Source organism: Chroicocephalus ridibundus, unplaced genomic scaffold, assembly GCF_963924245.1.
Source record: "Chroicocephalus ridibundus unplaced genomic scaffold, bChrRid1.1 SCAFFOLD_574, whole genome shotgun sequence".
NCBI lineage: Eukaryota > Metazoa > Chordata > Aves > Charadriiformes > Laridae > Chroicocephalus > Chroicocephalus ridibundus.
The window spans coordinates 11186-39106 of NW_026961802.1; the positions used below are offsets into that span (position 1 = coordinate 11186).

The 27921-nt window shown below is 68.2% G+C and overlaps 1 protein-coding gene across 1 annotated transcript; it reads left to right on the forward strand.

Moving 5' to 3' along the window:
- The first annotated feature begins 278 nt into the window (after positions 1-278).
- On the forward strand, positions 279-27921 carry LOC134509797 (polyunsaturated fatty acid lipoxygenase ALOX15B-like). The gene is made up of 14 exons (XM_063322377.1): positions 279-455; positions 2950-3232; positions 4902-4986; positions 7819-8094; positions 11650-11750; positions 12955-13127; positions 15814-15960; positions 18077-18277; positions 20199-20285; positions 21824-21993; positions 23251-23372; positions 25062-25162; positions 26392-26562; positions 27742-27921. Exons 1-14 carry the CDS (start codon positions 279-281, stop codon positions 27919-27921), a joined length of 2274 nt encoding a protein of 757 aa, XP_063178447.1.

A 27921-nucleotide genomic window follows, 5' to 3' on the forward strand; every position in this document is an offset into this window, starting at 1 on the left:
CCCGAGGGACCCCGAGGGACCCCCCGAGGGACCCCCCCAGAGACCCCCCCCCGCAGAGGGACCCCAAAGGACCCCAAAGACCCCCCCGAGGGACCCCCCGAGGGACCCCCAGAGACACCCCCCCCCCCGAGGGACCCCCGAGGGACCCCCCCAAAGACCCCCCCCCCGCAGAGGGACACCCCCCCCCCCAAGGGACCCCGTCACCCTCCCAAGGAGCCGCCCCCCCCCGAGGGACCCTGGCGTCCCCCGAAGCCCCGTCTGTCCCCGAGGGGACCCCCATGGCCCCCGGTGCCCCCCCCGCGCCCGGGGGGGTGCGGTACCGGCTGCGGGTGACAACGGGGGGCGCGTGGGGGGGGGGGACGCTGGCGACCGTCACCCTGCGGCTGGTGGGGACGCGGGGCCAGAGCCCCCCCTGTCACCTCGACTGGCCCCGCCACCGCCTGCGCCCCGGCTCCGTGAGTGCGGGGGGGCACTGGGGGGGACTGGGAGCACTGGGAAGGGACTGGGGGGCACTTGGAGGGACTGGGAGGGACTGGGAGGGATTGGGAAGGGACTGGGGGGCACTGGGAGGGGATTGGAAGGGGACTGGGAGCACTGGGGGGCACCGGGAGGCACTGGGATGGACTGGGAAGGGACTGGGGGGCACTGGGAGGGACTGGGAGGGACTGGGAAGGGACTGGGGGGCACTGGGAGAGACTGGGAAGGGACTGGGGGGCACTGGGAGGGGATTGGAAGGGAACTGGGAGCACTGGGGGGCACTGGGAGAGACTGGGAAGGGACTGGGGGGCACTGGGAGGGGATTGGAAGGGGACTGGGAGCACTGGGGGGCACTGGGAGGCACTGGGAAGGGACTGGGGGGCACTGGGAGGGGATTGGAAGGGGACTGGGAGCACTGGGGGGCACTGGGAGGCACTGGGAAGGGACTGGGGGGCACTGGGAGGGACTGGGAAGGGACTGGGAAGGGACTGGGGGGCACTGGGAGGGGATTGGAAGGGGACTGGGAGCACTGGGGGCACTGGGAGGCACTGGGAAGGGACTGGGGGGCACTGGGAGGGGATTGGAAGGGGACTGGGAGCACTGGGGGGCACTGGGAGGCACTGGGAAGGGACTGGGGGGCACTGGGAGGGACTGGGAAGGGACTGGGAAGGGACTGGGGGGCACTGGGAGGGGATTGGAAGGGGACTGGGAGCACTGGGGGCACTGGGAGGCACTGGGAAGGGACTGGGGGGCACTGGGAGGGGATTGGAAGGGGACTGGGAGCACTGGGGGGCACTGGGAGGCACTGGGAAGGGACTGGGGGGCACTGGGAAGGGATTGCAAGGGGACTGGGAGCGCTGGGGGGCACCGGGAGGCACTGGGATGGACTGGGAAGGGACTGGGGGGCACTGGGAGGCACTGGGAAGGGACTGGGGGGCACTGGGAAGGGATTGGAAGGGGACTGGGAGCACTGGGGGGCACTGGGAGGCACTGGGAAGGGACTGGGGGGCACTGGGAAGGGATTGGAAAGGAACTGGGGGGAACTGGGAGGGCACTGGGAAGAGACTGGGGGGCACTGGGAGGGACTGGGAGAACTGGGGGGCACTGGGAGGGACTGGGAGGGACTGGGAAGGGACTGGGGGGCACTGGGAGGAACTGGGAGGGGACTGGGGACCACTGGGAAGGGATTGCAAGGGGACTGGGAGAACTGGGGGGCACTGGGAGCCCTGGGGGGCACTGGGGGGCACTGAGGGGCACTGGGAGCACTGGGGGGCACTGGGAGCACTGGGAGCCCTGGGGGGCACTGGGGGACACTGGGAGCACTGGGGGGCACTGGGAGCTCTGGGGGGCACTGGGAGGCACTGGGGGGCACTGGGGGTTACTGGGGGGCACTGGGAGCTCTGTGGGGCACTGGGAGCCCTGGGGGGGGGCACTGGGGGGCACTGGGGGTTACTGGGGGGCACTGGGAGCACTGGGAGCTCTGGGGGGCACTGGGGGGCACTGGGAGCACTGGGGGTTACTGGGAGCCCTGGGGGTCACTGGGAGGCACTGGGGGGCACTGGGGGGCACTGGGAGCACTGGGAGCTCTGGGGGGCACTGGGAGGCACTGGGGGGCACTGGGAGGCACTGGGAGCCCTTGGGGTTACTGGGGGGCACTGGGGGGCACTGGGGGGCACTGGGGGTTACTGGGGGGCACTGGGAGCACTGGGAGCTCTGGGGGGCACTAGGAGCACTGGGGGGCACTGGGAGCACTGGGGGTTACTGGGAGCCCTGGGGGGCACTGGGGGTCACTGGGAGGCACTGGGGGGCACTGGGGGTTACTGGGAGCACTGGGGGGCACTGGGGGGCACTGGGGGTTACTGGGGGGCACTGGGAGCACTGGGAGCCCTGGGGGGGGCACTGGGGGGCACTGGGGGTTACTGGGGGGCACTGGGGGCACTGGAGGGCACTGGGGGGCACTGGGGGGCACTGGGGGTTACTAGGAGCGCTGGGAGGCACTGGGAGCCCTTGGGGTTACTGGGGGGCACTGGGGGGCACTGGGGGGCACTGGGAGCACTGGGAGCCCTGGGGGGGCACTGGGGGGCACTGGGAGGCACTAGGGGTTACTGGGACGCACTGGGAGCACTGGGAGCCCTGGGGGGCACTGGGAGCCCTGGGAGCCCTGGGGGGCATTGAGGGGGGGTACTGGGAGCACTGGGGGTTACTGGGGGCACTGGGAGCCCTGGGGGGCATTGAGGGGGGGCACTGGGAGCACTGGGGGGCACTGGGGGTTACTGGGGAGCACTGGGAGCACTGGGGGGCACTGGGAGCTCTGGGAGGCACTGGGAGGCACTGGGGGGCACTGGGGAGCACTGGGAGCACTGGGAGCCCTGGGGGGGCACTGGGGAGCACTGGGGGGCACTGGGGGCACTGGGAGGCACTGGGGGGCACTGGGAGCCCCGGGCGCGGGGGTGACGGCGGGTGCGGGCGCAGACGGTGGTGGCCTCGGTGGCCTCGGCGCAGCCCCTGGGGACCCTCCTGCTGCTGCGGGTCTGGAAGGAGCCGCTGGTGTCCCTTGTCCCCGACCGCTGGTTCTGCGCCAGCGTCACCGTCACCGGGCCCCTGGGGGAGGGGGACGAGGTGGGGGACGATGACGAAGGGGACGATGAAGGGGACGACGTTGAGGGGGACGGGGACGACGGGGGCCCCCCCACGGTCACCTTCCCCTGCCACCGCTGGCTGGAGAGCGGCTGCCTGGAGCTGCGGGAGGCCACCGGTACGGGGACGCGGGGACAGGAGGGGACGTGGGGACAGCACGGGGGTGGGGGACACGGGGGGCCACGGGGGGCCGGGGGGACAAGGGGACACCATGAGGAGGTGGGAAATGGGGACACACGGGGACATGTGGGGACACAAGGGGACAAGGAGGTGCCATGGGGACAAGGGGACACCGTGGGGACACCATGGGGATGTGGGACATGGGGACACACGGGGGGACGTGGGGACACACGGGGACAGGAGGTGCCATGGGGACAAGGGGCCACCGTGGGGACACCATGGGGATGTGGGACATGGGGACACCATGGGGACACCATGAGGAGGTGGGACATGGGGACACACGGGGACATGTGGGGACACACAGGGACAAGGAGGTGCCATGGGGACAAGGGGACACCGTGGGGACACCATGGGGATGTGGGACATGGGGACACCATGAGGAGGTGGGACATGGGGACACATGGGGGGACGTGGGGACACACGGGGACAGGAGGTGCCATGGGGACAAGGGGACACCATGGGGACAACATGGGGATGTGGGACAAGGGGACACACGGGGGGACGTGGGGACACATGGGGACAGGAGGTGCCATGGGGACAAGGGGACACCGTGGGGACACCGTGGGGACACCATGAGGAGGTGGGACATGGGGACACGGGGACACCATGAGGCCACCATGGGGACATGGGGACGCCATGGGGTGTGGGGACATGGGGACACACGGGGGGACATGGGGACACAGGGGACAGGAGGTGCCATGGGGACATGGGGACACCGTGGGGACACCATGAGGAGGTGGGACGTGGGCACACATGGGGACAGAAGGTGCCATGGGGACGTGGGGACACCATGGGGACACCATGGGGTGTGGGGACATGGGGACACCGGGGGGGACATGGGGACACCATGGGGACACCATGAGGAGGTGGGTCATGGGGACACATGGGGGGACATGGGGACACACGGGGACAGGAGGTGCCATGGGGACAAGAGGACACCATGGAGGTGTGGGACATGGGGACACATGGGGACACATGGGGACACCATGGGGACACTGGGGGGGACATGGGGACAAGGGGACACCATGGGGATGTGGGACGTGGGGACACATGGGGACACATGGGGACACCATGGAGACACCATGAGGACACCATGGGGTGTGGGGACATGGGGACATGGGGGGACATGGGGACGTAGGGGGACATGGGGGGACATGGGGACGTGGCGACACCATGGGGACATCATGGGGATGTGGGACACGGGGACGTGGGGACACATGGGGACAAGGGGCCACCATGGGGCCACCATGAGGAGGTGGGACATGGGGCCACGGGGCCACCATGGGGTGTGGGGACATGGGGACACAGGGTGGGACGTGGGGACAAGGGGCCACCATGGGGTGTGGGGACATGGGGACACAGGGCGGGACGTGGGGACAAGGGGCCACCGTGGGGCCACCGTGGGGAGAAGGGGACACGTGGGGGGGACGCCGTGGGGACGCCGTGGGGCCCTGGGGCCACCTGTGAGTCCCATCCCCTGCCGTGACGTGGGGAGTGGGAGCACTGGGAGGGAACTGGAGGCACTGGGGGGACTGTCCCCCGTGACCCCCCTGTCCCCGTGTCCCCCCGTGTCCCCCCGTGTCCCCCCGTGTCCCCGTGTCCCCCAGCCCGGACCCCCCGCATGGCCGCCCGGGAGCCGCAGCTGCTGCAGCAGCGCCAGGAGGAGAGGAGGGAGCGGCGGGAGGCCTTCCAGTACGGACTGGGAGCACTGGGAGGGCACTGGGAGGACACTGAGGGGGGACTGGGAAAACTGGGAGAGGTTGGGGGGCACTGGGAACGCTGGGAGGACACTGGGAGGGCACTGGGAGGGGACTGGGAGGACACTGGGAGGGCACTGGGAGGGGACTGGGAGGGCACTGGGGGGGGACTGGGAAAACTGGGAGAGGCTGGGGGGCACTGGGAACGCTGGGAGGGCACTGGGAGGGCACTGGGAGCACTGGGAGGGGACTGGGAGGGCACTGGGGGGGGACTGGGAAAACTGGGAGAGACTGGGGGGCACTGGGAGGGGATTGGGAGGGGACTGGGAGCTTTGGGAGGGCACTGGGAGGGCACTGGGAGCACTGGGAGAGGACTGGGAGGGGACTGGGAGTGGACTGGGAGGCACTGGGAGGGACTGGGAGGGAACTGGAAACACTGGGAGGGCACTGGGAGGGGATTGGGAGAGTGCTCAGAACACTGCGGGGCACTTGGAGGGAACTGGGAGGCACTGGGAACACTGGGAGGGCACTGGGAGGCACTGGGAGGCACTGGGAGGGGACTGGGAGGGGAGTGGGAGGACTGGGAGGAGACTGGGAGGGGACTGGGAACATTGGGAGGGCACTGGGAGGGCACTGGGATAAACTGGGAATGCACTGGCAGGGGACTGGGCAGACTGGGAGGGACTGGGAGAGCACTGGGAGGGGACTGGGATAAACCGGGAGGGCTCTGCGGGGGGCTGGGAGGGGACTGGGAGGCACTGGAAGGGCACTGGGAGGGGACTGGGAAAAGTGGGAGGGCACTGGGGGGGGACTGGGAGGCGCTGGGAACACTTGGGGGGACTGGGAGGGGACTGGGAGTGGACTGGGAGGCACTGGGAGGGATTGGGAGGGCACTGGGATAAACTGGGAGGGCTCTGAGGGGGACTGGGAGGGCACTGGGAGGGAACTGGGAGCATTTGGGATGGGTCTGGGAGCACCGGGAGCACTGGGAGGGGCCTGGGAGGGGCCTGGGAGGTTGCTGGGAGCACTGGGATGGGACTGGGAGTACTGGGAGGGGACTGAGAGGGTGCTGGGAGGTCACTGGGAGGTGACTGGTGGGGCACTGGGAGCACTGGGATGTCACTGGGAGGGCACTGGTGGGTGACTGGGAGCACTGGGATGAGACTGGGAGCACTGGGACGGCACTGGAATGGGACTAGGAGGACTGGGATGACTGGGAGGGTGCTGGGAGGTCACTGGGAGGTGACTGGTGGGGCACTGGGAGCACTGGGATGTCATTGGGGTGTCACTGGGGGGGTACTGGGAGCACTGGGATGTCACTGAGGGGATACTGGGAGCACTGCGTTGGGACTGGGAGCACTGGGATGGGACTGGGGGGGGTACTGGGAGCCCTGGGATGTCACTGGGGGGTTACTGGGAGCACTGGGTTGGGACTGGGAGCACTGGGATGGGACTGGGAGCACTGGGTGGGCACTGGTGGGTGACTGGGATGTCACTGGGATGTCACTGGGGGCGTATTGGGAGCACTGGGTTGGGACTGGGAGCACTGGGATGGCAATGGGGGGGTACTGGGGGGGCACTGGGAGCACTGGGAGCACTGGGATGTCACTGGGGGGGCAATGGGAGCACTGGGAACACTGGGGTGTCACTGGGATGTCACTGGGGTGTCACTGGGGGGGCACTGGGGGGCACTGGGAGCACTGGGATGTCACTGGGATGTCACTGGGGGGCACTGGGGGGGCACTGGGAGCACTGGGAGCACTGGGATGTCACTGGGATGTCACTGGGATGTCACTGGGGGGGCACTGGGAGCCCTGGGATGTCACTGGGAGCACTGGGATGTCACTGGGATGTCACTGGGGTGTCACTGGGAGCACTGGGAGCACTGGGAGCACTGGGGTGTCACTGGGATGTCACTGGGGTGTCACTGGTCTGTCACTGGGGGGGCACTGGGAGCACTGGGCTGTCACTGGGATGTCACTGGGGGGGCACTGGGGGGGCACTGGGAGCACTGGGCGGGCACTGGGGGGGCACTGGGAGCACTGGGGTGTCACTGGGGGGGCACTGGGGGGCACTGGGGGGGCACTGGTGGGGCACTGGGGGCACTGGGAGCACTGGGATGTCACTGGGATGTCACTGCGGTGTCACTGGGAGCACTGGGAGCACTGGGAGCACTGGGGGGGCACTGGGCTGTCACTGGGGGGGCACTGGGAGCACTGGGAGCACTGGGCTGTCACTGGGCTGTCACGGGGGGGGCACTGGGGGGGCACTGGGGGGGCACTGGGAGCACTGGGATGTCACTGGGATGTCACTGGGATGTCACTGGGGTGTCACTGGGCTATCACTGGGGGGGCACTGGGGGGGCACTGGGAGCACTGGGAGCACTGGGATGTCACTGGGATGTCACTGGGGGGTCACTGGGGGGCACTGGGAGCACTGGGATGTCACTGGGGGGGCACTGGGGGGACACTTGGGGGGCACTGGGGGGCACTGAGGGAGCACTGGGAGCACTGGGAGCACTGGGCTGTCACTGGGCTGTCGCTGGGCTATCACTGGGGGGGCACTGGGGGGGCACTGGGAGCACTGGGAGCACTGGGATGTCACTGGGGGGGCACTGGGAGCATTGGGATGTCACTGGGATGTCACTGGGGTGTCACTGGGGGGGCACTGGGAGCACTGGGCTGTCACTGGGATGTCACTGGGCTGTCACTGGGGGGGCACTGGGAGCACTGGGAGCACTGGGCTGTCACTGGGATGTCACTGGGCTGTCACTGGGCTGTCACTGGGAGCACTGGGAGCACTGGGGCAGCGTCCCGTGCCCCCCCAGGTGGGCTCCCTACGCCCCGGGGTGGCCCTGGATGCTGCGGGCGCTGCCCCCCGCCCTCTGTCCCTGGCCACCGCCCGCCGCGGCCCCCCCGGGCCCCCCCCGGGCACCGTCGCCACCGTCACCTTCATCATCGTCACCTTCATCCTCACCGTCACCTTCGTCACCGTCACCGTCACCTTCATCGTCGTCCCCGGCCCCGGCCGCCCCCCCGCTGTCCCCCAGCCTGGCCTTTCCCCTGGGCCACCGGGCCAACATCGCCGCCCGCGCCGCCGCCGCGTCAGTGTCACTGTCCCCTCCGTGGCCCCCCCGCTGGCCCCATGGTGGCCCCGGGCCCGTGGCCCCGTGGTCCCATGCCCCACGGTGTCCCCACGGCCCCACACCTCACGGTGTCCCCATGTCTCCCTCCATGTCCCCATGGGGTTCCCAAGTCCCCACGTCCCACCTCCCTGCACCCCACGGTGGCCCCATGGTGGCCCCGTGGCCCCATCCCCCATGGCCCCGTGTCCCCGTGGTGGCCCCATGGCCTCCTGGTGGCCCCACATCCCCATGTTCCCGTGGTGGCCCCATGCTGTCCCCATATCCCATGTCCCTTGTCCCCCACTGTCCCCATGTCCCCTCCATGTCCCCACGGCCCCACACCCCATGGTGTCCCCAGGCCCGTGTCCCCACATCCCATGTCCCCACACCCCACGGCGTCCCCACAGCCCCACACCCCATGGTGTCCCCAGGCCCATGTCCCCATGTCCCCACACCTCATGGTGTCCCCATGTCTCCCTCCATGTCCCCATGATGTTCCCAAGTCCCCACGTCCCACGTCCCTGCACCCCATGGTGTCCCCATGGTGTCCCCATGGCCCCTGTCTTCTGTCCCTGCACCCCATGGTGTCCCCGTGGTGTCCCCATGGCCCCATCCCCCATGTCCCCGTGTTCCCGTGGTGGCCCCATGGCCTCCTGGTGGCCCCACATCCCCATGTCCCTGTGGTGGCCCCATGTCCCCGTGGCCCCGTGGTGTCCCCACATCCCCATGTCCCCTTGGTGTCCCCATGGTGTACCCATATCCCATGTCCTGTGTCCCCCACTGTCCCCGTGTCCCCTCCATGTCCCCTCCATGGCCCCACGGCCCCCCTGGTGGCCCCATGGTGTCCCCAGGCCCGTGGCCCCACAGCCCCACGCCCCACGGTGTCCCCACGGCCCCACACCTCACGGTGTCCCCATGTCTCCCTCCATGTCCCCACGGGGTTCCCAAGTCCCCACGTCCCACCTCCCTGCACCCCACGGTGGCCCCGTGGTGGCCCCGTGGCCCCATCCCCCATGTCCCCGTGTTCCCGTGGTGTCCCCGTGGCCCCATCCCCCATGTCCCCGTGGCCCCGTGGTGGCCCCATGGCCTCCTGGTGGCCCCACATCCCCATGTCCCCGTGGTGGCCCCATGCTGTCCCCATATCCCATGTCCCTTGTCCCCCACTGTCCCCATGTCCCCTCCATGTCCCCACGGCCCCACACCCCATGGTGTCCCCAGGCCCGTGTCCCCACGTCCCATGTCTCCACACCCCACGGCGTCCCCACAGCCCCACACCCCATGGTGTCCCCAGCCCCATGTCCCCATGTCCCCACACCTCACGGTGTCCCCATGTCTCCCTCCATGTCCCCATGGGGTTCCCAAGTCCCCACGTCCCATGTCCCTGCACCCCATGGTGTCCCCATGGTGTCCCCATGGCCCCTGTCTTCTGTCCCTGCACCCCACGGTGTCCCCGTGGTGTCCCCATGGCCCCATCCCCCATGTCCCCGTGTTCCCGTGGTGGCCCCATGGCCTCCTGGTGGCCCCACATCCCCATGTCCCTGTGGTGGCCCCATGTCCCCGTGGCCCCGTGGTGTCCCCACATCCCCATGTCCCCTTGGTGGCCCCATGCTGTCCCCATATCCCATGTCCCGTGTCCCCCACTGTCCCTGTGTCCCCTCCATGTCCCCTCCATGGCCCCACGGCCCCCCTGGTGGCCCCATGGTGTCCCCAGGCCCGTGGCCCCATGGCCCCACGCCCCACAGTGTCCCCACGGCCCCACATCTCATGGTGTCCCCATGTCTCCCTCCATGTCCCCATGAAGTTCCCAAGTCCCCACGTCCCACGTCCCTGCACCCCATGGTGTCCCCATGGTGTCCCCATGGTGTCCCCATGGCCCCTGTCTTCTGTCCCTGCACCCCACGGTGTCCCCGTGGTGTCCCCATGGCCCCATCCCCCATGTCCCCGTGTCCCCGTGGTGTCCCCATGGCCTCCTGGTGGCCCCACATCCCCATGTCCCCGTGGTGGCCCCATGTCCCCGTGGTGGCCCCACATCCCCATGTCCCCGTGGTGGCCCCATGCTGTCCCCATATCCCATGTCCCTTGTCCCCCACTGTCCCCGTGTCGCCTCCGTGTCCCCTCCATGTCCCCACGGCCCCACATCTCATGGTGTCCCCATGTCTCCCTCCATGTCCCCATGATGTTCCCAAGTCCCCATGTCCCACCTCCCTGCACCCCATGGTGTCCCCATGGTGTCCCCATGGCCCCATCCCCCATGTCCCCATGTCCCCGTGGTGTCCCCACATCCCCGTGTCCCCATGGTGTCCCCATGGTGTCCCCACGCCCCCATGTCCCCATGGTGTCCCCACATCCCCGTGTCCCCATGGTGTCCCCGTGGGGTCCCCATATCCCCACGTCCCCGTAGTGCCCCCATGTCCCTGGGTCCCCGTGGTGTCCCCATGCCCTCGTGTCCCTGTGGTGTCCCCACGTCCCATGTCCCCATGTCCCCGTGGTGTCCCCATGTCCCCGTGCCCCTTGTCTCCATGGTGTCCCCATGGTGCCCCCATGTCCCCATGGTGTCCCCATGTCCCCGTGTCCCTGTGGTGTCCCCACGTCCCCGTGTCCCCTGTCCCCATGGTGTCCCCCTGGTGTCCCCATGTCCCCGTGTCCCCATGTCCCCTGTCCCCATGGTGTCCCCATGGTGTCCCCATGTCCCCGTGTCCCCATGTCCCCTGTCCCCAATGGTGTCCCCTGTCCCCAATGGTGCCCCCACGTCCCCACGTCCCCTGTCCCCATGGTGTCCCCGTGGTGTCCCCTGTCCCTGTGTACCCGCGGTGCCCCCACGTCCCCGCGTCCCCTGTCCCCATGGTGTCCCCGTGGTGTCCCCACGTCCCCGTGTCCCCGTGTCCCCTGTCCCCAATGGTGTCCCCTGTCCCCGTGTCCCCGCGGTGCCCCCACGTCCCCATGTCCCCTGTCCCCATGGTGTCCCCATGGTGTCCCCATGTCCCCTGTCCCCAATGGTGCCCCCATGTCCCCGTGTCCCCATGGTGCCCCCACGTCCCTGTGTCCCCTGTCCCCATGGTGTCCCCATGGTGTCCCCTGTCCCTGTGTCCCCGCGGTGCCCCCACGTCCCCGTGTCCCCTGTCCCCATGGTGTCCCCCTGGTGTCCCCACGTCCCCGTGTCCCCGTGTCCCCTGTCCCCATGGTGTCCCCATGGTGTCCCCAATGGTGCCCCCATGTCCCCGTGTCCCCGCGGTGCCCCCACGTCCCTGCGTCCCCTGTCCCCATGGTGTCCCCGTGGTGTCCCCTGTCCCCGTGTCCCCGCGGTGCCCCCACGTCCCCGTGTCCCCTGTCCCCATGGTGTCCCCGTGGTGTCCCCTGTCCCCGTGTCCCCGCGGTGCCCCCACGTCCCCATGTCCCCTGTCCCCATGGTGTCCCCATGGTGTCCCCATGTCCCCTGTCCCCAATGGTGCCCCCATGTCCCCGTGTCCCCGCGGTGCCCCCACGTCCCCGCGTCCCCTGTCCCCATGGTGTCCCCGTGGTGTCCCCTGTCCCCAGCCAGGTGCGGGTGCGGCTGCGGGGACTCGGCTGCGGTGGCTCCTGGCGCAGCTTCGATGACGTGCGGGAGGCGCTGGGACGGCCGGGGACCCCCATCAGCGGTGGGGGACACGGGGGACACGGGGGCGGGGACGGGGGACACGGGGCTTCGGGGGGACCCAGGGGTTTGGGGACACCCAGAGTTTGGGGACAAGGGGGTTTGGGGACAAGGGACCCAGCGGTTTGGGGGGACCCGGGGCATTTGGGGACAGGGGGGGTTGGGGACAAGGGACCCGGGGGTTGGGGGGGGACCCGGGGGTTTGGGGACAAGGGACAGGGGGTTTGGGGACGGGGGTTCAGGGGGGTCTGGGGGGACCCCGGGGGTTTGGGGACAAGGGACCCGGGGGTTTTGGGGATGGGGGATGTGGGGGGTTGGGGACAGGGGGGTCTGGGGGGACCTGGGGGTTTGGGGCCGGGGAGGGGGTTGGGGACAGGGGGGTTTGGGGGGACCCGGGGGTTTGGGGACGGGGGATGTGGGGGGTTGGGGACGGGGGGGGTTTGGGGACGGGGTTTCAGGGGGCTCGGGGGGACCCGGGGGTTTGGGGACGGGGGGGTCTGGGGGGATCTGGGGGTTTGGGGACAGGGGACCCAGGGGTTTGGGGACGGGGGATGTGGGGGGTTGGGGACGGGGGGGGGTTGGGGACAAGGGGGTTTGGGGACGGGGGTTCAGGGGGGTCTGGGGGGACCCGGGGGTTTGGGGACAGGGGATGTGGGGGGTTGGGGACGGGGACGGGTTTGGGGACGGGGGGGGTTTGGGGACAGGGGATATGGGGGTTTGGGGACAGGGGGGTTAGGGACGGGGGGGGTTTGGGGACAGGGGCGTTGGGGACGGGGGTTCAGGGGGGTCTGGGGTGACCAGGGGGTTTGGGGACAAGGGACCCGGGGGGTTTGGGGTCGGGGGGGGGTTGGGGACAGGGGGGTTTGGGGGGACCCGGGGGTTTGGGGACGGGGGACGCGAGGGTTTGGGGACAGGGGATGTGGGGGGTTGGGGACGGGGGGGTTCGGGGACGGGGGTTCAGGGGGCTCAGGGGGGTCTGGGGGTTTGGGGACAAGGGACAGGGGGGTCTGGGGGGACCTGGGGGTTTGGGGACAGGGGATGTGGGGGGTTGGGGACAGGGGGTTTGGGGACGGGGGTTCAGGGGGCTCAGGGGGCCCCGGGGGGCCGTGGGGATGTTGGGGCCCGGGGGCCGTGGACCAGGGGGTTTTGGGGGTCCGGGGGGGGTGGGGGGTGGGTGTGGCAGCGAGGGGGGGTCCCCGTGTCCCCAGAGTACGTGGTGCGGCACTGGCAGGACGACGCCTTCTTCGGGGAGCAGTACCTGAGCGGGGTGAACCCCCTCCTGCTGCGCCGCTGCTCCCGCCTGCCCCCCAACTTCCCCGTCACCCCCCCCATGGTGGCCCCCAGCCTCGGCCCCGCCACCACCCTCCAGCGCGAGATGGAGGTGAGACCGGGGGGCGGGGGGGGGGACGCGTGGCGGGGGGACGTGGGGACAGCGGGGGGACAAGGGCCGTGGGCTACAGGGACACGGGACACGGGGGCTCATGGACACATGGGATGTGGGGACACCACGGGGACACCATGGGGACACCATAGGGACCGGGGGACATGGGACATGGGGACATGGGGACACCATGGGGACATGAGACATGGGACATGGGACATGGGCACACCATGGGGACACCATGGGGACACGGGGACATGGAGACACAGGGACACCATGGGGTGTGGGGACACGGGGACTCCATGAGGACAAGGGACATGGGGACACCATGGGGTGTGGGGACATGGGGACACCATGGGGTATGGGGACGTGGGGACACTGTGGGGACACCATGGGGACATGGGGACATGGGAACACCATGGGGTGTGGGGACGTGGGGACACCATGGGGACAGGGGGACATGGGAACACCATGGGGTGTGGGGACATGGGGACGCCATGGGGACAGGGGGACACAGGGACACCACGGGGTGTGGGGACGTGGGGACACCATGGGGACATGGGGACATGGGGACGCCATGGGGTGTGGGGACATGGGGACGCCATGGGGACAGGGGGACATGGGGACACCATGGGGTGTGGGGATATGGGGACGCCATGGGGACAGGGGGACATGGGGACACCATGGGGTGTGGGGACATGGGGACGCCATGGGGACAGGGGGACATGGGGACACCATGGGGTGTGGGGACACGGGGACACCATGGGGACATGGGGACACGGGAACACCATGGGGTGTGGGGACGTGAGGACACCATGGGGACAGGGGGACACGGGGACACCACGGGGTGTGGGGACATGGGGACACCATGGGGACAGGAGGACATGGGGACATGGTGAGAACATGGGGACAGTGGGGACATGGGGACACCACGGGGACAGGAGGACATGGGGACACGGAGGGAACATGGGGGCAGTGGGGGACAAGGGACATGGGGTCTGGGGACATGGGGGCTCGGTGGGGTGTGGGGATGTGGGGACATGGGCATGGGGACACCATGGGGACGTGAGGACAAGGGGCATGGGGAGAACATGGGGACAGTGGGGGACAAGGGAGGTGGGATATGGGGACACCATGGGGACAGGGGGACACGGGGACATGGGGATGCCATGGGGTATGGGGACGTGGGGACACCATGGGGACAGGAGGACATGGGGACACCACAGGGACACCATGGGGACACCACAGGGGGACATGAGGACAAGGGACATGGGGAGAAGATGGTGACAGTGGGAGACAAGGGACGTGGGATATGGGGACACCATGGGGACATGGGACATGGGGACACCACAGGGACACCATGGGGACATGGGGACATGAGACATGGGACATGGGGACACCACGGGGACATGGGGACGATGTGGGGACACCATGGGGACCAGGGGGACATGGGACATGGGGACATGGGGACACCATGGGGACACCATGGGGACATGGGACATGGGATGTGGGGACACCACGGGGACACCATGGGGACACCATAGGGACCAGGGGGACATGGGGACATGGGGACACCATGGGGACATGAGACATGGGACATGGGACATGGGCACACCACGGGGACACCATGGGGACATGGGGACATGGAGACACAGGGACACCATGGGGTGTGGGGACACGGGGACTCCATGAGGACAAGGGACATGGGGACACCATGGGGACAGCGGGGGACAAGGGACGTGGGCTATGGGGACGTGGCACCTGGGGGCTCCGTGGGGTTGGGGGAAGTGGGGACGTGGGCACGGGGACACCACGGGGACACCATGGGGACATCGGACACCGAGGGGACATGGGGACACGGGAACACCGTGGGGTGTGGGGACGTGGGCACGGGGACACCATGGGGACAGGGGGACAAGGGACACGGGGAGAACATGGGGACGGTGGGGGACAAGGGACGTGGGCTATGGGGACACGGGGATGTGGGACACAGAGGGGACATGGGGACACCGTGGGGACACGGGGGGGGACATGGGGACACCGTGGGGTGTGGGGAGATGGGACCTGGGGCCACCCTGGGGCCACGGGACACGAGGGGACGTGGGGACACCCTGGGGACACGGAGGGGACCCGGGGACAGGGGGGGGACGAGGGACGTGGGATTTGGGGACACCAGGGGGACGTGGGGGCTCTGGGGCAGGGTGGGGGGTCCCGGGGGGGGGAGCACCCATGGGGTTTTTTTGGGGGGGGGGGGACACGACCCTGTCACTGGGGGGGGTCCCGGTCACCTGGGATGGGGTGGGGGGGTCCCGGGGGTCAAGGGGACGCCGGTATTTGGGGGGGGTCCCGGTCACCCAGGATGGGGTGGGGGGGTCCCGGGGGGGGGGAGCACCCCTGGTTTTTTTTGGGGGGGGGGGACACAGACCCTGTCACTGGGGCCTGGGATGGGGTGGGGGGGTCCCGGGGGGGAGCCCCCATGGGGTGTTTTTTTGGGGGGGGGGACGACCCTGTCACTGGGGGGGGGTCCCGGTCGCCCGGGGTGGGGTGGGGGGGTCCCGGGGGGGGGAGCACCCATAGTTTTTTTTGGGGGGGGACGGGACACCCCCTGTCGCTGGGGGGGGGTCCCGGTCGCCCGGGGGGGGGGTTGCAGCCCGGTGTTCGGGGCGGTGACGCGGGGGGGCCGCAGGGGGGGCGGCTGTTCCTGGCCGACTACGCGCTGCTGGAGGGGGTCCCCGCGGGGGGCCGGGGGGGGGCCGAGCCCCGCTTCCTGGCTGCCCCCCTCTGCCTGCTCTGGCTCAGCCCCCGCCGCCGCCTCCTGCCCCTCGCCATCCAGGTACCCCCGGCCCCGTGTCCCCATGGCCCCGTGTCCCCATGTCCTGGTGTCCCCGTGTCCCCGTGTCCCCATGGCCCCATGTCCTGGTGTCCCCGTGGCCCAGTGCCCCCATGTCCTGGTGGCCCCATGGCCCCATGTCCCCATGGCCCGGTGGCCCCATGTCCTGGTGTCCCCATGTCCTGGTGTCCCCATGGCCCAGTGCCCCCGTGGCCCGGTGCCCCCATGTCCTGGTGGCCCCATGGCCCCATGTCCTGGTGTCCCCGTGGCCCGGTGCCCCCATGTCCTGGTAGCCCCCTGGCCCCATGGCCTGGTGTCCCCATGTCCCCATGGCCCCATGGCCCCATGGCCCCATGGCCCGGTGTCCCCATGGCCCGGTGTCCCCATGTCCTGGTGTCCCCATGGCCCGGTGGCCCCATGTCCTGGTGTCCCCATGTCCTGGTGTCCCCATGGCCCCATGGCCCCATGTCCTGGTGTCCCCATGTCCTGGTGGCCCCATGGCCCGGTGTCCCCATGTCCCCATATCCCCATGTCCTGGTGTCCCCATGGCCCAGTGCCCCCGTGGCCCGGTGCCCCCATGTCCTGGTGTCCCCATGGCCCCATGTCCTGGTGTCCCCATGGCCCGGTGGCCCCATGTCCCTGTGTCCCCGTGTCCTGGTGTCCCCATGGCCCCATGTCCCCATGGCCCGGTGTCCCCATGTCCCTGTGTCCCCGTGTCCTGGTGTCCCCATGGCCCTGTGTCCCCATGTCCTGGTGTCCCCATGGCCCGGTGGCCCCATGTCCCTGTGTCCCTGTGTCCTGGTGCCCCCATGGCCCCCTGTCCCCATGGCCCCCTGTCCCCATGGCCCTGTGTCCTGGTGTCCCTGTGTCCTGGTGTCCCCATGTCCCCGTGTCCCCATGTCCTGGTGTCCCCATGGCCCCATGTTGCCATGTCCCCATGTCCTGGTGTCCCCATGTCCCTGTGTCCCCATGTCCCGGTGTCCCCATGTCCTGGTGTCCCCCTGTCCCCATATCCTGGAGTCCCATCGCCCCCCCGTCCCCCTGTCCCTGCATCCCCACATCCTGGTGTCCCTGTGTCCCCTGTCCCCATGTCCCCGTGTCCCTATGTCCCCATGGTGTCCCCATGGTGTCCCCATGTCCCATGTCCCCCTGGTCCCCATGGTGTCCCCGTGTCGTCCCCATGTCCCCATGTCCCATCTCTCCCTGGTCCCTATGGTGTCCCTGTGGTGTCCCCACGTCCTATGTCCCCATGTCCCCATGGTTCCCCCATTGGTGTCCCCATGTCCCATGTCCCCATGGTTCCCCCATTGGTGTCCCCATGTCCCATGTCCCCATGGTCCCCCCGTGGTCCCCCCGTGGTGTCCCCGTGGTGTCCCCATGTCCCATGTCCCCATGGTCCCCCCGTGGTGTCCCCATGGTGTTCCCATGTCCCATGTCGCCATGGTCCCCATGGTGTCCCCATGTCCCCATATCCCCATGTCCCATGTCCCCATGGTCCCTATGGTGTCCCCGTGGTGTCCCCACGGTGTCCCCATGTCCCCATATCCCCATGTCCCATGTCCCCGTGGTGTCCCCATGGTGTCCCCATGGTGTCCCCGTGGTGTCCCCACGGTGTCCCCATGTCCCCATATCCCCATGTCCCATGTCCCCATGGTGTCCCCGTGGTGTCCCCGTGGTGTCCCCACGGTGTCCCCATGTCCCCATATCCCCATGTCCCATGTCCCCTGTCCGCGTGGTGTCCCCGTGGTGTCCCCATGTCCCATGTCCCTATGGTCCCCTCGTGGTGTCCCCATGGTGTTCCCATGTCCCATGTCCCCATGGTCCCCATGGTGTCCCCATGTCCCCATATCCCCATGTCCCGTGTCCCCATGGTGTCCCCATGGTGTCCCCGTGGTGTCCCCACAGTGTCCCCATGTCCCCATATCCCCATGTCCCGTGTCCCCGTGGTGTCCCCGTGGTGTCCCCGTGGTGTCCCCATGTCCCATGTCCCCCTGCTCCCCACGGGTGTCCCCCTCCTCCCCCCACGTCCCACCTCCTGTCCCCCCCATCCCCGCTGTCCCCCCGCCCCGTCCCCGTCCCCACTGACCCCCTCCCTCCGCGTCCCCTCTCTGCCCCCCAGCTCTCCCAGCGCCCCGGCCCCACGGCGCCCATCTTCCTGCCGGGGGGGGGCGCCTGGGGGTGGGCCCTGGCCAAGCTGTGGGTGCGGGGGGCCCACTTCGCCCTCCACGAGATGGTCACCCACCTGCTGCACAGCCACTTCCTGGGGGAGGCCTTCGCCCTGGCCACCCACCGCCTGCCCCACAGCCACCCCGTCCACCAGGTACCGCCCCACACGCCGCCCCACACGCCGCACACCCACCCCCCCCCATCCCCGCAAACCCCGATGTCCCCAAAGTCCCATGTCCCCGTCACCCACATGTCCCACGTCCCACGTCCCCCATGTCCCCACATCCCCATCCCCAAGGTCCCCATGTCCCCAAAGTCCCATGTCCCCATCACCCACATGTCCCCCATGTCCCACGTCCCCCATGTCCCCCATGTCCCCACATCCCCATCCCCAAGGTCCCCATGTCCCCAAAGTCCCATGTCCCCCATGTCCCCCATGTCCCCCATGTCCCCACATCCCCATCCCCAAGGTCCCCATGTCCCCAAAGTCCCATGTCCCCGTCACCCACATGTCCCCCATGTCCCACGTCCCCCATGTCCCCCATGTCCCCACATCCCCATCCCCAAGGTCCCCATGTCCCCAAAGTCCCATGTCCCCGTCACCCACACGTCCCACGTCCCCCACGTCCCCCATGTCCCCACACCCCCATCCCCAAGGTCCCCATGTCCCCAAAGTCCCGTGTCCCCACCACCCACATGTCCCCCACGTCCCCCATGTCCCCCGTGTCCCCCATGTCCCCACATCCCCATCCCCAAGGTCCCCATGTCCCCAAAGTCCCATGTCCCCGTCACCCACATGTCCCACGTCCCAATGTCCCGTGTCCTCATGACGTCCCAATGTCCCGTGTCCCCACCACCCACCTGTCCCCATATCCCTGTGCCCAATGTCCCCATGTCCCCAAAGTCCCATGTCCCCGTCACCCACATGTCCCCCATGTCCCACGTCCCCCATGTCCCCCATGTCCCCACATCCCCATCCCCAAGGTCCCCATGTCCCCAAAGTCCCATGTCCCCGTCACCCACATGTCCCATGTCCCCCATGTCCCCACATCCCCATCCCCAAGGTCCCCATGTCCCCAAAGTCCCGTGTCCCCACCACCCACATGTCCCCCACGTCCCCCATGTCCCCCATGTCCCCACATCCCCATCCCCAAGGTCCCCATGTCCCCAAAGTCCCATGTCCCCGTCACCCACATGTCCCCCACGTCCCACGTCCCCCATGTCCCCCATGTCCCCACATCCCCATCCCCAAGGTCCCCATGTCCCCAAAGTCCCGTGTCCCCATCACCCACATGTCCCACGTCCCCCATGTCCCCTATGTCCCCCATGTCCCCACATCCCCATCCCCAAGGTCCCCATGTCCCCAAAGTCCCATGTCCCCGTCACCCACACGTCCCACGTCCCAATGTCCCGTGTCCTCATGACGTCCCAATGTCCCGTGTCCCCACCACCCACCTGTCCCCATATCCCCGTGCCCAATGTCCCCATGTCCCCAAAGTCCCGTGTCCCCACCACCCCCATGTCCCCCATGTCCCCATGATGTCCCAATGTCCCCATGTCCCCAAAGTCCCATGTCCCCACCACCCACATGTCCCGATGTCCCCATGATGTCCCAATGTCCCCATGTCCCCAAAGTCCCATGTCCCCACCACCCACGTGTCCCCATGTCCCCATGATGTCCCAATGTCCCCACCACCCACATGTCCCCCATGTCCCCACGATGTCCCAATGTCCCCACGATGTCCCAATGGCCCCACCACCCACGTGTCCCCCATGTCCCCATGATGTCCCAATGTCCCCATGTCCCCAAAGTCCCATGTCCCCACCACCCACATGTCCCCCATGTCCCCATGATGTCCCAATGTCCCCATGTCCCCATTCCAATGTCCCCACCACCCACATGTCCCCATGATGTCCCAATGTCCCCTACCCCAATGTCCCGTGTCCCCATGTCCCACGTCCCCAGCACCCACATATCCCCATGCCCAATGCCCCCATGTCCCCTGTCCCCAAAGTCCCGTGTCCCCATCGTCCCCGTGTCCCCATGACGTCCCGACGTCCCCCTGTGTCCCCAGCTCCTGATGCCCCACTGTCGCTTCACCTTCCACATCAACATTCTGGCCCGGGAGACGCTGCTCAACCCCGGGGGGATCATCGACCAGGTCAGCTGGCCACCGGGGTCCCCTCTGGTGGCACCTGGACACCGCGGTCAAATCTGGTGTCATGTGGATGCTGGTTCCCCTCTGGTGGCACCTGGACACTGGGGTCCCCTCTGGTGGCACCTGGACACTGGGTCCCCTCTGGTGGCACCTGGACACTGGGGTCCCCCCTGGTGGCATCTGGATGCCCAGGTCCCCTTTGGTGGCACCTGGATGCTGGGATCCCCCCTGGTGGCATCTGGATGCCCAGGTCCCCTCTGGTGGCACCTGGATGCCCAGGTCCCTTTTGGTGACACCTGGACACCGTGGTCCCCTCTGGTGGCACCTGAATGCCCAGGTCCCCTTTGGTGGCACCTGGATGCTGGGATCCCCCCTGGTGGCATCTGGATGCCCAGGTCCCCTCTGGTGGCACCTGGATGCCCAGGTCCATTTTGGTGGCACCCAGACGCCCAGGTCCCCTCTGGTGGCATCTGGACACCGGGGTCCCCTCTGGTGGCACCTGGACACTGGGTCCCCTCTGGTGGCACTTGGACACTGTGGTCCCCTCTGGTGGCACCTGGATGCCCAGGTCCCTTTTGGTGGCACCTGGACACCTGGGTCCCCTCTGGTGGCACCTGGACACTGGGGTCCCCCCTGGTGGCACCCGTATGCCCATGTCCCCTCTGGTGGCACCTGGACACTGGGGTCCTCTCTGGTGGCACCTGGACACCGTGGTCCCCTCTGGTGGCACCTGGACACTGGGGTCCTCTCTGGTGGCACCTGGACACCGGGGTCACCTCTGGTGTCAAGTGGATGCTGGTTCCCCTCTGGTGGCACCTGGACACTGTGGTCCCCTCTGGTGGCACCTGTATGCCCATGTCCCCTCTGGTGGCACCTGGACACTGGGGTCCTCTCTGGTGGCACCTGGACACCGTGGTCCCCTCTGGTGGCACCCAGATGCCCAGGTCCCCTTTGGTGGCACCTGGATGCTGGGGTCCCCCCTGGTGGCACCTGGATGCCCAGGTCCCTTTTGGTGGCACCCGGACGCCCAGGTCCCCTCTGGTGGCACCTGGACACCGTGGTCCCCTCTGGTGGCACCTGGACACGGGGGTCCCCTCTGGTGGCACCTGAATGCCCAGGTCCCCTCTGGTGGCACCTGGACACTGGGGTCCCCTCTGGTGGCACCCGTATGCCCATGTCCCCTCTGGTGGCATCTGGACACTGGGGTCCTCTCTGGTGGCACCTGGACACCATGGTCCCCTCTGGTGGCACCTGGACACTGTGGTCCCCTCTGGTGGCACCTGAATGCCCAGGTCCCCTCTGGTGGCACCTGGACACTGGGGTCCTCTGTGGTGGCACCTGGACACCACGGTCCCCTCTGTTGGCACCTGAATGCCCAGGTCTCTTCAGGTGGCACCTGGACACCTGGGTCCCCTCTGGTGGCACCTGGACACCGGGGTCCCCTCTGGTGGCACCTGGACACTGGGGTCCCCCAGGGCTGGGGGCAGCTGGGGGTGCAGAGGGGAGGATGGAGGACACTGAGGGGTGACGGATGTCCCCAGGCCACCTCGCTGGGGCGGGAGGGGACGCTGGAGCTGGTGGCCCGGGGGACGGCGGCGCTGACCTACACGGAGCTGTGTGTCCCCGACGACCTGGAGAACCGGGGGGTGACCGACCTGCCCCACTACCCCTACCGCGATGACGCCCTGGAGATCTGGGGGGCCATCGAGAGGTGGGGCGGGGGGGGGACACACGACACGTGGGGTGGGGACAACAGGGGTGGGGACAACAGGGGTGGGACATGGTCATGGGGACATGGGGATGGGGACAAGAGGGACAGGGACATGGGGATGGGACATGGTGGTGGGGCCATGGCCATGGGGACAAGAGGGACGGGGACACGGTCATGAGGACATGGGGATGGGGACATGGCCATGGGGACAAGAGGGATGGGGACATGGCCATGGGGACATGGTGGTGGGACACAAGGATGGGACATGGGGATGAGGATGATGGGGATGGGACACGGTGGTGGGGACGTGGGCATGGGGACAACAGGGATGGGGACAACAGGGATGGGGCATGGGGTGGGTTCATGGGGATGGGACATGGTGGTGGGGCCATCGCCATGGGGACAACAGGGATGTGGACATTGGGGTGGGGACAAGAGGGATGGGGACATGGTGGTGGGACCATGGCCATGGGGACAACAGGGGTGGGGACATGGGGATGGGGACATGGTGGTGGGACACAAGGATGGGACATGGGGATGGGGGCGATGGGGCTGGGACATGGTGGTGGGGACGTGGGCATGGGGACAACAGGGATGGGGACATTGGGGTGGGGACAAGAGGGATGGGGACAAGAGGGATGGGGACGTGGGGATGGGGACATAGTGGTGGGACACAGGGATGGGACATGGGGATGAAAATGATGGGGATGGGACACGGTGGTGGGGACGTGGGCATGGGGACAACAGGGATGGGGACAACAGGGATGTGGACATTGGGGTGGGGACAAGAGGGATGGGGACACGGTGGTGGGACCATGGCCATGGGGACAACAGGGGTGGGGACATGGGGATGGGGACATGGTGGTGGGACACAAGGATGGGACATGGGGATGGGGGCGATGGGGATGGGACATGGTGGTGGGGACGTGGGCATGGGGACAACGGGGATGGGGACATTGGGGTGGGGACAACAGGGATGGGGACAAGAGGGATGGGGACGTGGGGATGGGGACATGGGGATGGGGACAAGAGGGATGGGGACGAAGGGGACGGGACATGGTGGTGGGACCATGGCCATGGGGACATGGGGATGGGGACGTGGGGATGGGACATGGTGGTGGGGACATGGGCATGGGGACAAGAGGGACGGGGCCATTGGGGTGGGGATGATGGAGATGGGACCACGGGGCTGGGAGGTGCCGGGGGGGGGACGCTGGGACCCGTCCCCGCCTCTCACTGGTGGCTGCGGTGGCCCAGTTTGGTGGAGGGGATCGTGGCCCTCTACTACCCCGAGGACAGTGACGTGGCCGAGGACGAGGAGCTGCAGGACTGGGTGGGGGAGATCTTCACCTACGCCGTCCTGGGCAACGAGAAGACGGGTAGGGGCGTGGGGACGGTGATGGTGGTGGGCGTGGCCGTGGGTGTGGGCGCCGTCACGTCGTCCTCCTGATGGCCGTGGTCGCGGTCCCATCCTGGTGATGACCACGCGGGGTGACGGTGGCCGTCGTGGCCATGGTTGTGGTTGCACTACAGTAATGGCCACGATGAAGGTGACCGTCATGGTGGTCACGGTCACGTCATGGTCATGGTCATGGTCACATCATCATGATGGTCATGGCCACGGTCGTGGTCATTTCACGGTGATGGTGATGCATGGTGATGGTGGCCATTGTGGCCATGGTTGTGGTCACCCTCCAGTAATGGCCATGATGAAGGTGACCGTCATGGTGGTTGTGGTGGTCACATCATGGTCACGTCATGGTCATGGTCATGGTCACGGTCATGGTCATGTTGTCATGATGGTCATAGCCATGGTCATGGTCGCACCACAGTGATGGTGACGGTTGTGGCCATGGCCATGGTGTTGGCCACGGTCCCATGGTGGGGGACCACACAAGGTTCATGGTGGCCAGGGTCCATGGTGACCACAAGGTCATGGCCATGGTCACGCCCCAGTAACGACCGTGACCACCATTACTGTTATGGCCGAGGTCTCCCATCCATCATGGCCATGGGCACGGTCATGGTCATGGCCATGGGCAGGACACAGGATGGGCACGTCCGTGGTCATGGTCACAGCCATGGTCAAGGTCAAGGTCAAGACGTAGAGTGGGCACGGGCATGTCCATGGTTGTGGTCGTGGTGAAGACACGGATGGGCAGGGGCGTGTCCATGGTCATGGTCAAGGTCAAGGCACAGAGTGGGCATGGACACGTCCACGATCGTGATCAAGACACGGATGGGCGTGTCCATGTCATGGCCACGGTTGAGATACGGAATGTCCATGGTCCTGGTCGTGATCAAGACGTGGAAGGGGCGTGGCCATGGCCATGGTCATGGTGAACAGATGGAATGGGCACGGGCGTGGTCAGGGTCAAGGTCAGGACATGGGGTGGGCATGGACACGTCCACGGGCACGGTCAAGGCATGGGGTGGGCACGGGCGTGTCCATGGGCATGGTCAAGACACGGGATGGGCGTGTCCGTGGGCATGGTGAAGACACGGGATGGGCGTGTCCATGGTCATGGTGAAGACACGGGATGGGCGTGTCCATGGTCATGGTCATGGTGAAGACACGGGGTGGGCGTGTCCACGGTCATGGTCATGGTCAAGACACGGGATGGGCGTGTCCACGGTCATGGTCATGGTGAAGACACGGGATGGGCGTGTCCATGGTCATGGTCATGGTGAAGACACGGGATGGGCGTGTCCATGGGCATGGTGAAGACACAGGATGGGCGTGTCCATGGTCATGGTGAGGACACGGGGTGGGCGTGTCCATGGTCATGGTGAAGACATGGGATGGGCGTGTCCACGGTCATGGTGAAGACATGGGATGGGCGTGTCCGTGTCCATGGTCATGGTGAAGACACGGGATGGGCGTGTCCACGGTCATGGCCAAGACACGGAACGGGCGCGGGCGTGTCCAGGGTCACGCCAGCAGACGAGCACGTGGTGGCCACGGGGCCGGGTGGGTTGTGGGGGGTGGGCGGGGCGGGGCGGGGCGGGGCCACGTGGGGGGGGTGAGGTCAGCGCCCAGCTCCCGCCCCGCCCCCTCCCCCCCCCAGGCTTCCCCTCCGCCCTGCGCAGCCGCCCCGAGCTGGTCAAGTTCCTCACCATGATCATCTTCTGCTGCTCCGCCCGGCACGCGGCCGTCAACAGCGGGCAGGTGGCACCCGGGGGGACGCGGGGGGACGGGGGGACGCGGGGGGACGCGGGGACACGGGGGGACGCGGGGACACGGCGGGAGGGGAGAGACCCCAGCACCCACGCGGAGCTGCGAGGTGGCCACGGAACCACCTTGGTGGCACCTGGGGGGACGTTGGGGCACAGGGGTGTTGGAGGGACCCAAGTAGCCATGTAGGACTCAGAGGTGGCCATGGAACCACCTTGGTGGCATCTGGGGGGACATGGAGGGACATGGAGGGTGGAGGGACCCAAGGAGCCACATAGGGCTCCGAGGTGGCCACAGGGTCACCTTGGTGGCATCTGGGGGGACGTTGGGGCACATGGGGGTTGGAGGGACCCAAATAGTCGTGTAGGACTCAGAGGTGGCCACAGAACCACCTTGGTGGCATCTGGGGGGACATGGAGGGACATGGAGGGTGGAGGGACCCAAGGAGCCACACAGGGCTCCGAGGTGGCCACAGGGTCACCTTGGTGGCATCTGGGGGGACGTTGGGGCACATGGGGGTTGGAGGGACCCAAGTAGTCATGTAGGACTCAGAGGTGGCCACGGAACCACCTTGGTGGCATCTGGGGGGACATGGGGGGACATGGAGGGTGGAGGGACCCAAGGAGCCACACAGGGCTCCGAGGTGGCCACGGGGTCACCTTGGTGGCATCTGGGGGGACATGGAGGGTGGAGGGACCCAAGGAGCCACACAGGGCTCCGAGGTGGCCACAGGGTCACCTTGGTGGCATCTGGGGGGACGTTGGGGCACATGGGGGTTGGAGGGACCCAAGTGGTCGTGTAGGACTCAGAGGTGGCCATGGAACCACCTTGGTGGCATCTGGGGGGACATGGAGGGATGTGGCGGGTGGAGAGACCCAAGTAGCCGTGTAGGTCTCAGAAGTGGCCACAGGGTCACCTTGGTGGCATCTGGGGGGACATGGAGGGACGTGGGGGTGGAGGGACCCAAGTAGCCATGTAGGTCTCAGAGGTGGCCATGGAACCACCTTGGTGGCATCTGGGGGGACATGGAGGGACGTGGGGGGTGGAGGGACCCAAGTAGCCATCTAGGTCTCAGAGGTGGCCACGGCACCACCTCGGTGGCCGCAGCGGCCTGGGGGCCGCTCCCAATCCCCCGGGGTGGCCCCGTTGGCAACCGGGTGACCTTGGAGGAGGTTGGTGGGGGGGGGGCCCCCCACTGACCGCCCCACTTCCTGCCCCCCAAGTACGACTACGCCGCCTGGATGCCCAACACGCCGGGGAGCCTGCGGCGGCCACCGCCCCCCCGGCAGGAGGTGGCCACCCCCGAGCTCTTCCTGGCCACCCTCCCCTCCCCCCGGGCCACCGGCGCCCTCCTGGCCCTGCTCAGCGTCGTCAGCTACGAGGGGGGGGAGCCGGTGAGGAGGGGGGCAGGGAGGGACCCCCCCGCGACCCACAAGTGGGCCCGGACCCCCACGACCCCCCCCCCCCCCCCCAGTGACCCACACATTGGGGTGGGACCCACCGTGACCCCCCCAAGTGGTCCCGGACCCCCATGACCCCCCCCAATGGGTCCCATGTGTCCAGGTGGGACCCCCAAGTGGTCCCAGACCCCCCCCATGACCCCCCCAGGGACCCACAAGTCCATGTGGGACCCCCTGTGACCCCCAAGTGGTCCTGGACCCCCCATGACCCCCCAGGGACCCACACGTCCCGGTTGGACCCACCGTGACCCCCAAGTGGTCCCGGACCCCCATGACCCCCCATGACCCATGACCACCCTGGAGGGGTCATGGGACCACTTGTGGGTCCCACCAGGACCATGTGGGTCCCCCTGTGACCCCCAAGTGGTCCCAGACCCCCTGACCCCCATGGGACCCACATGTCCTGGTGGGACCCACAAGTGGTCCCATGACCCCTCCAGGGACCCACATGTCTGGGTGGGACCCACCATGACCCCCCAGGGACCCACACGTCCATGTGGGACCCACTGTGACCCCCAAGTGGTCCCAGACCCCCTGACCCCCCAGGGACCCACACATCCATGTGGGACCCACTGTGACCCCCAAGTGGTCCCAGACCCCCATGAGCCCCCAAGGACCCACACATCCATGTGGGTCCCCCTGTGACCCCCAAGTGGTCCCAGACCCCCTGACCCCCATGGGACCCACATGTCCTGGTGGGACCCACAAGTGGTCCCATGACCCCTCCAGGGACCCACACATCCATGTGGGACCCACCGTGACCCCCAAGTGGTCCCAGACCCCCAGGGGACCCACATGTCCGGGTGGGACCCCCATGACCCCCCAAGGGGTCCCAGACCCCCAAGGGACCCACACGTCCATGTGGGACCCACCGTGACCCCCAAGTGGTCCCGGACCCCTATGACCCTCAAGGGACCCACACGTCCCAGTGGGACCCACCATGACCCCCAAGTGGTCCCAGACCCCCAAGGGACCCACACGTCCATGTGGGACCCACTGTGACCCCCAAGTGGTCCCAGACCCCCATGGGACCCACACGTCTGGGTGGGACCCCCATGACCCCCCAAGGGGTCTGGGCCCCCCCTCCCCTAACGCCCTTCCCTCCCCCCCCAGCGCCCGCTGGGTTCTCGCTCGCAGGAGCTCTTCAGTGGGGCAGCCCCACGGCGCCTCCTGGCCGCCTTCCGCCGCCGCCTGGGCGCCATCTCCCAGCGCATCCGGCGCCGCGATGGGGGGCTGGAGCTGCCCTACCCCTACCTGGACCCCGCCCGCGTCCAGGAGAGCGTCGCCATCTGA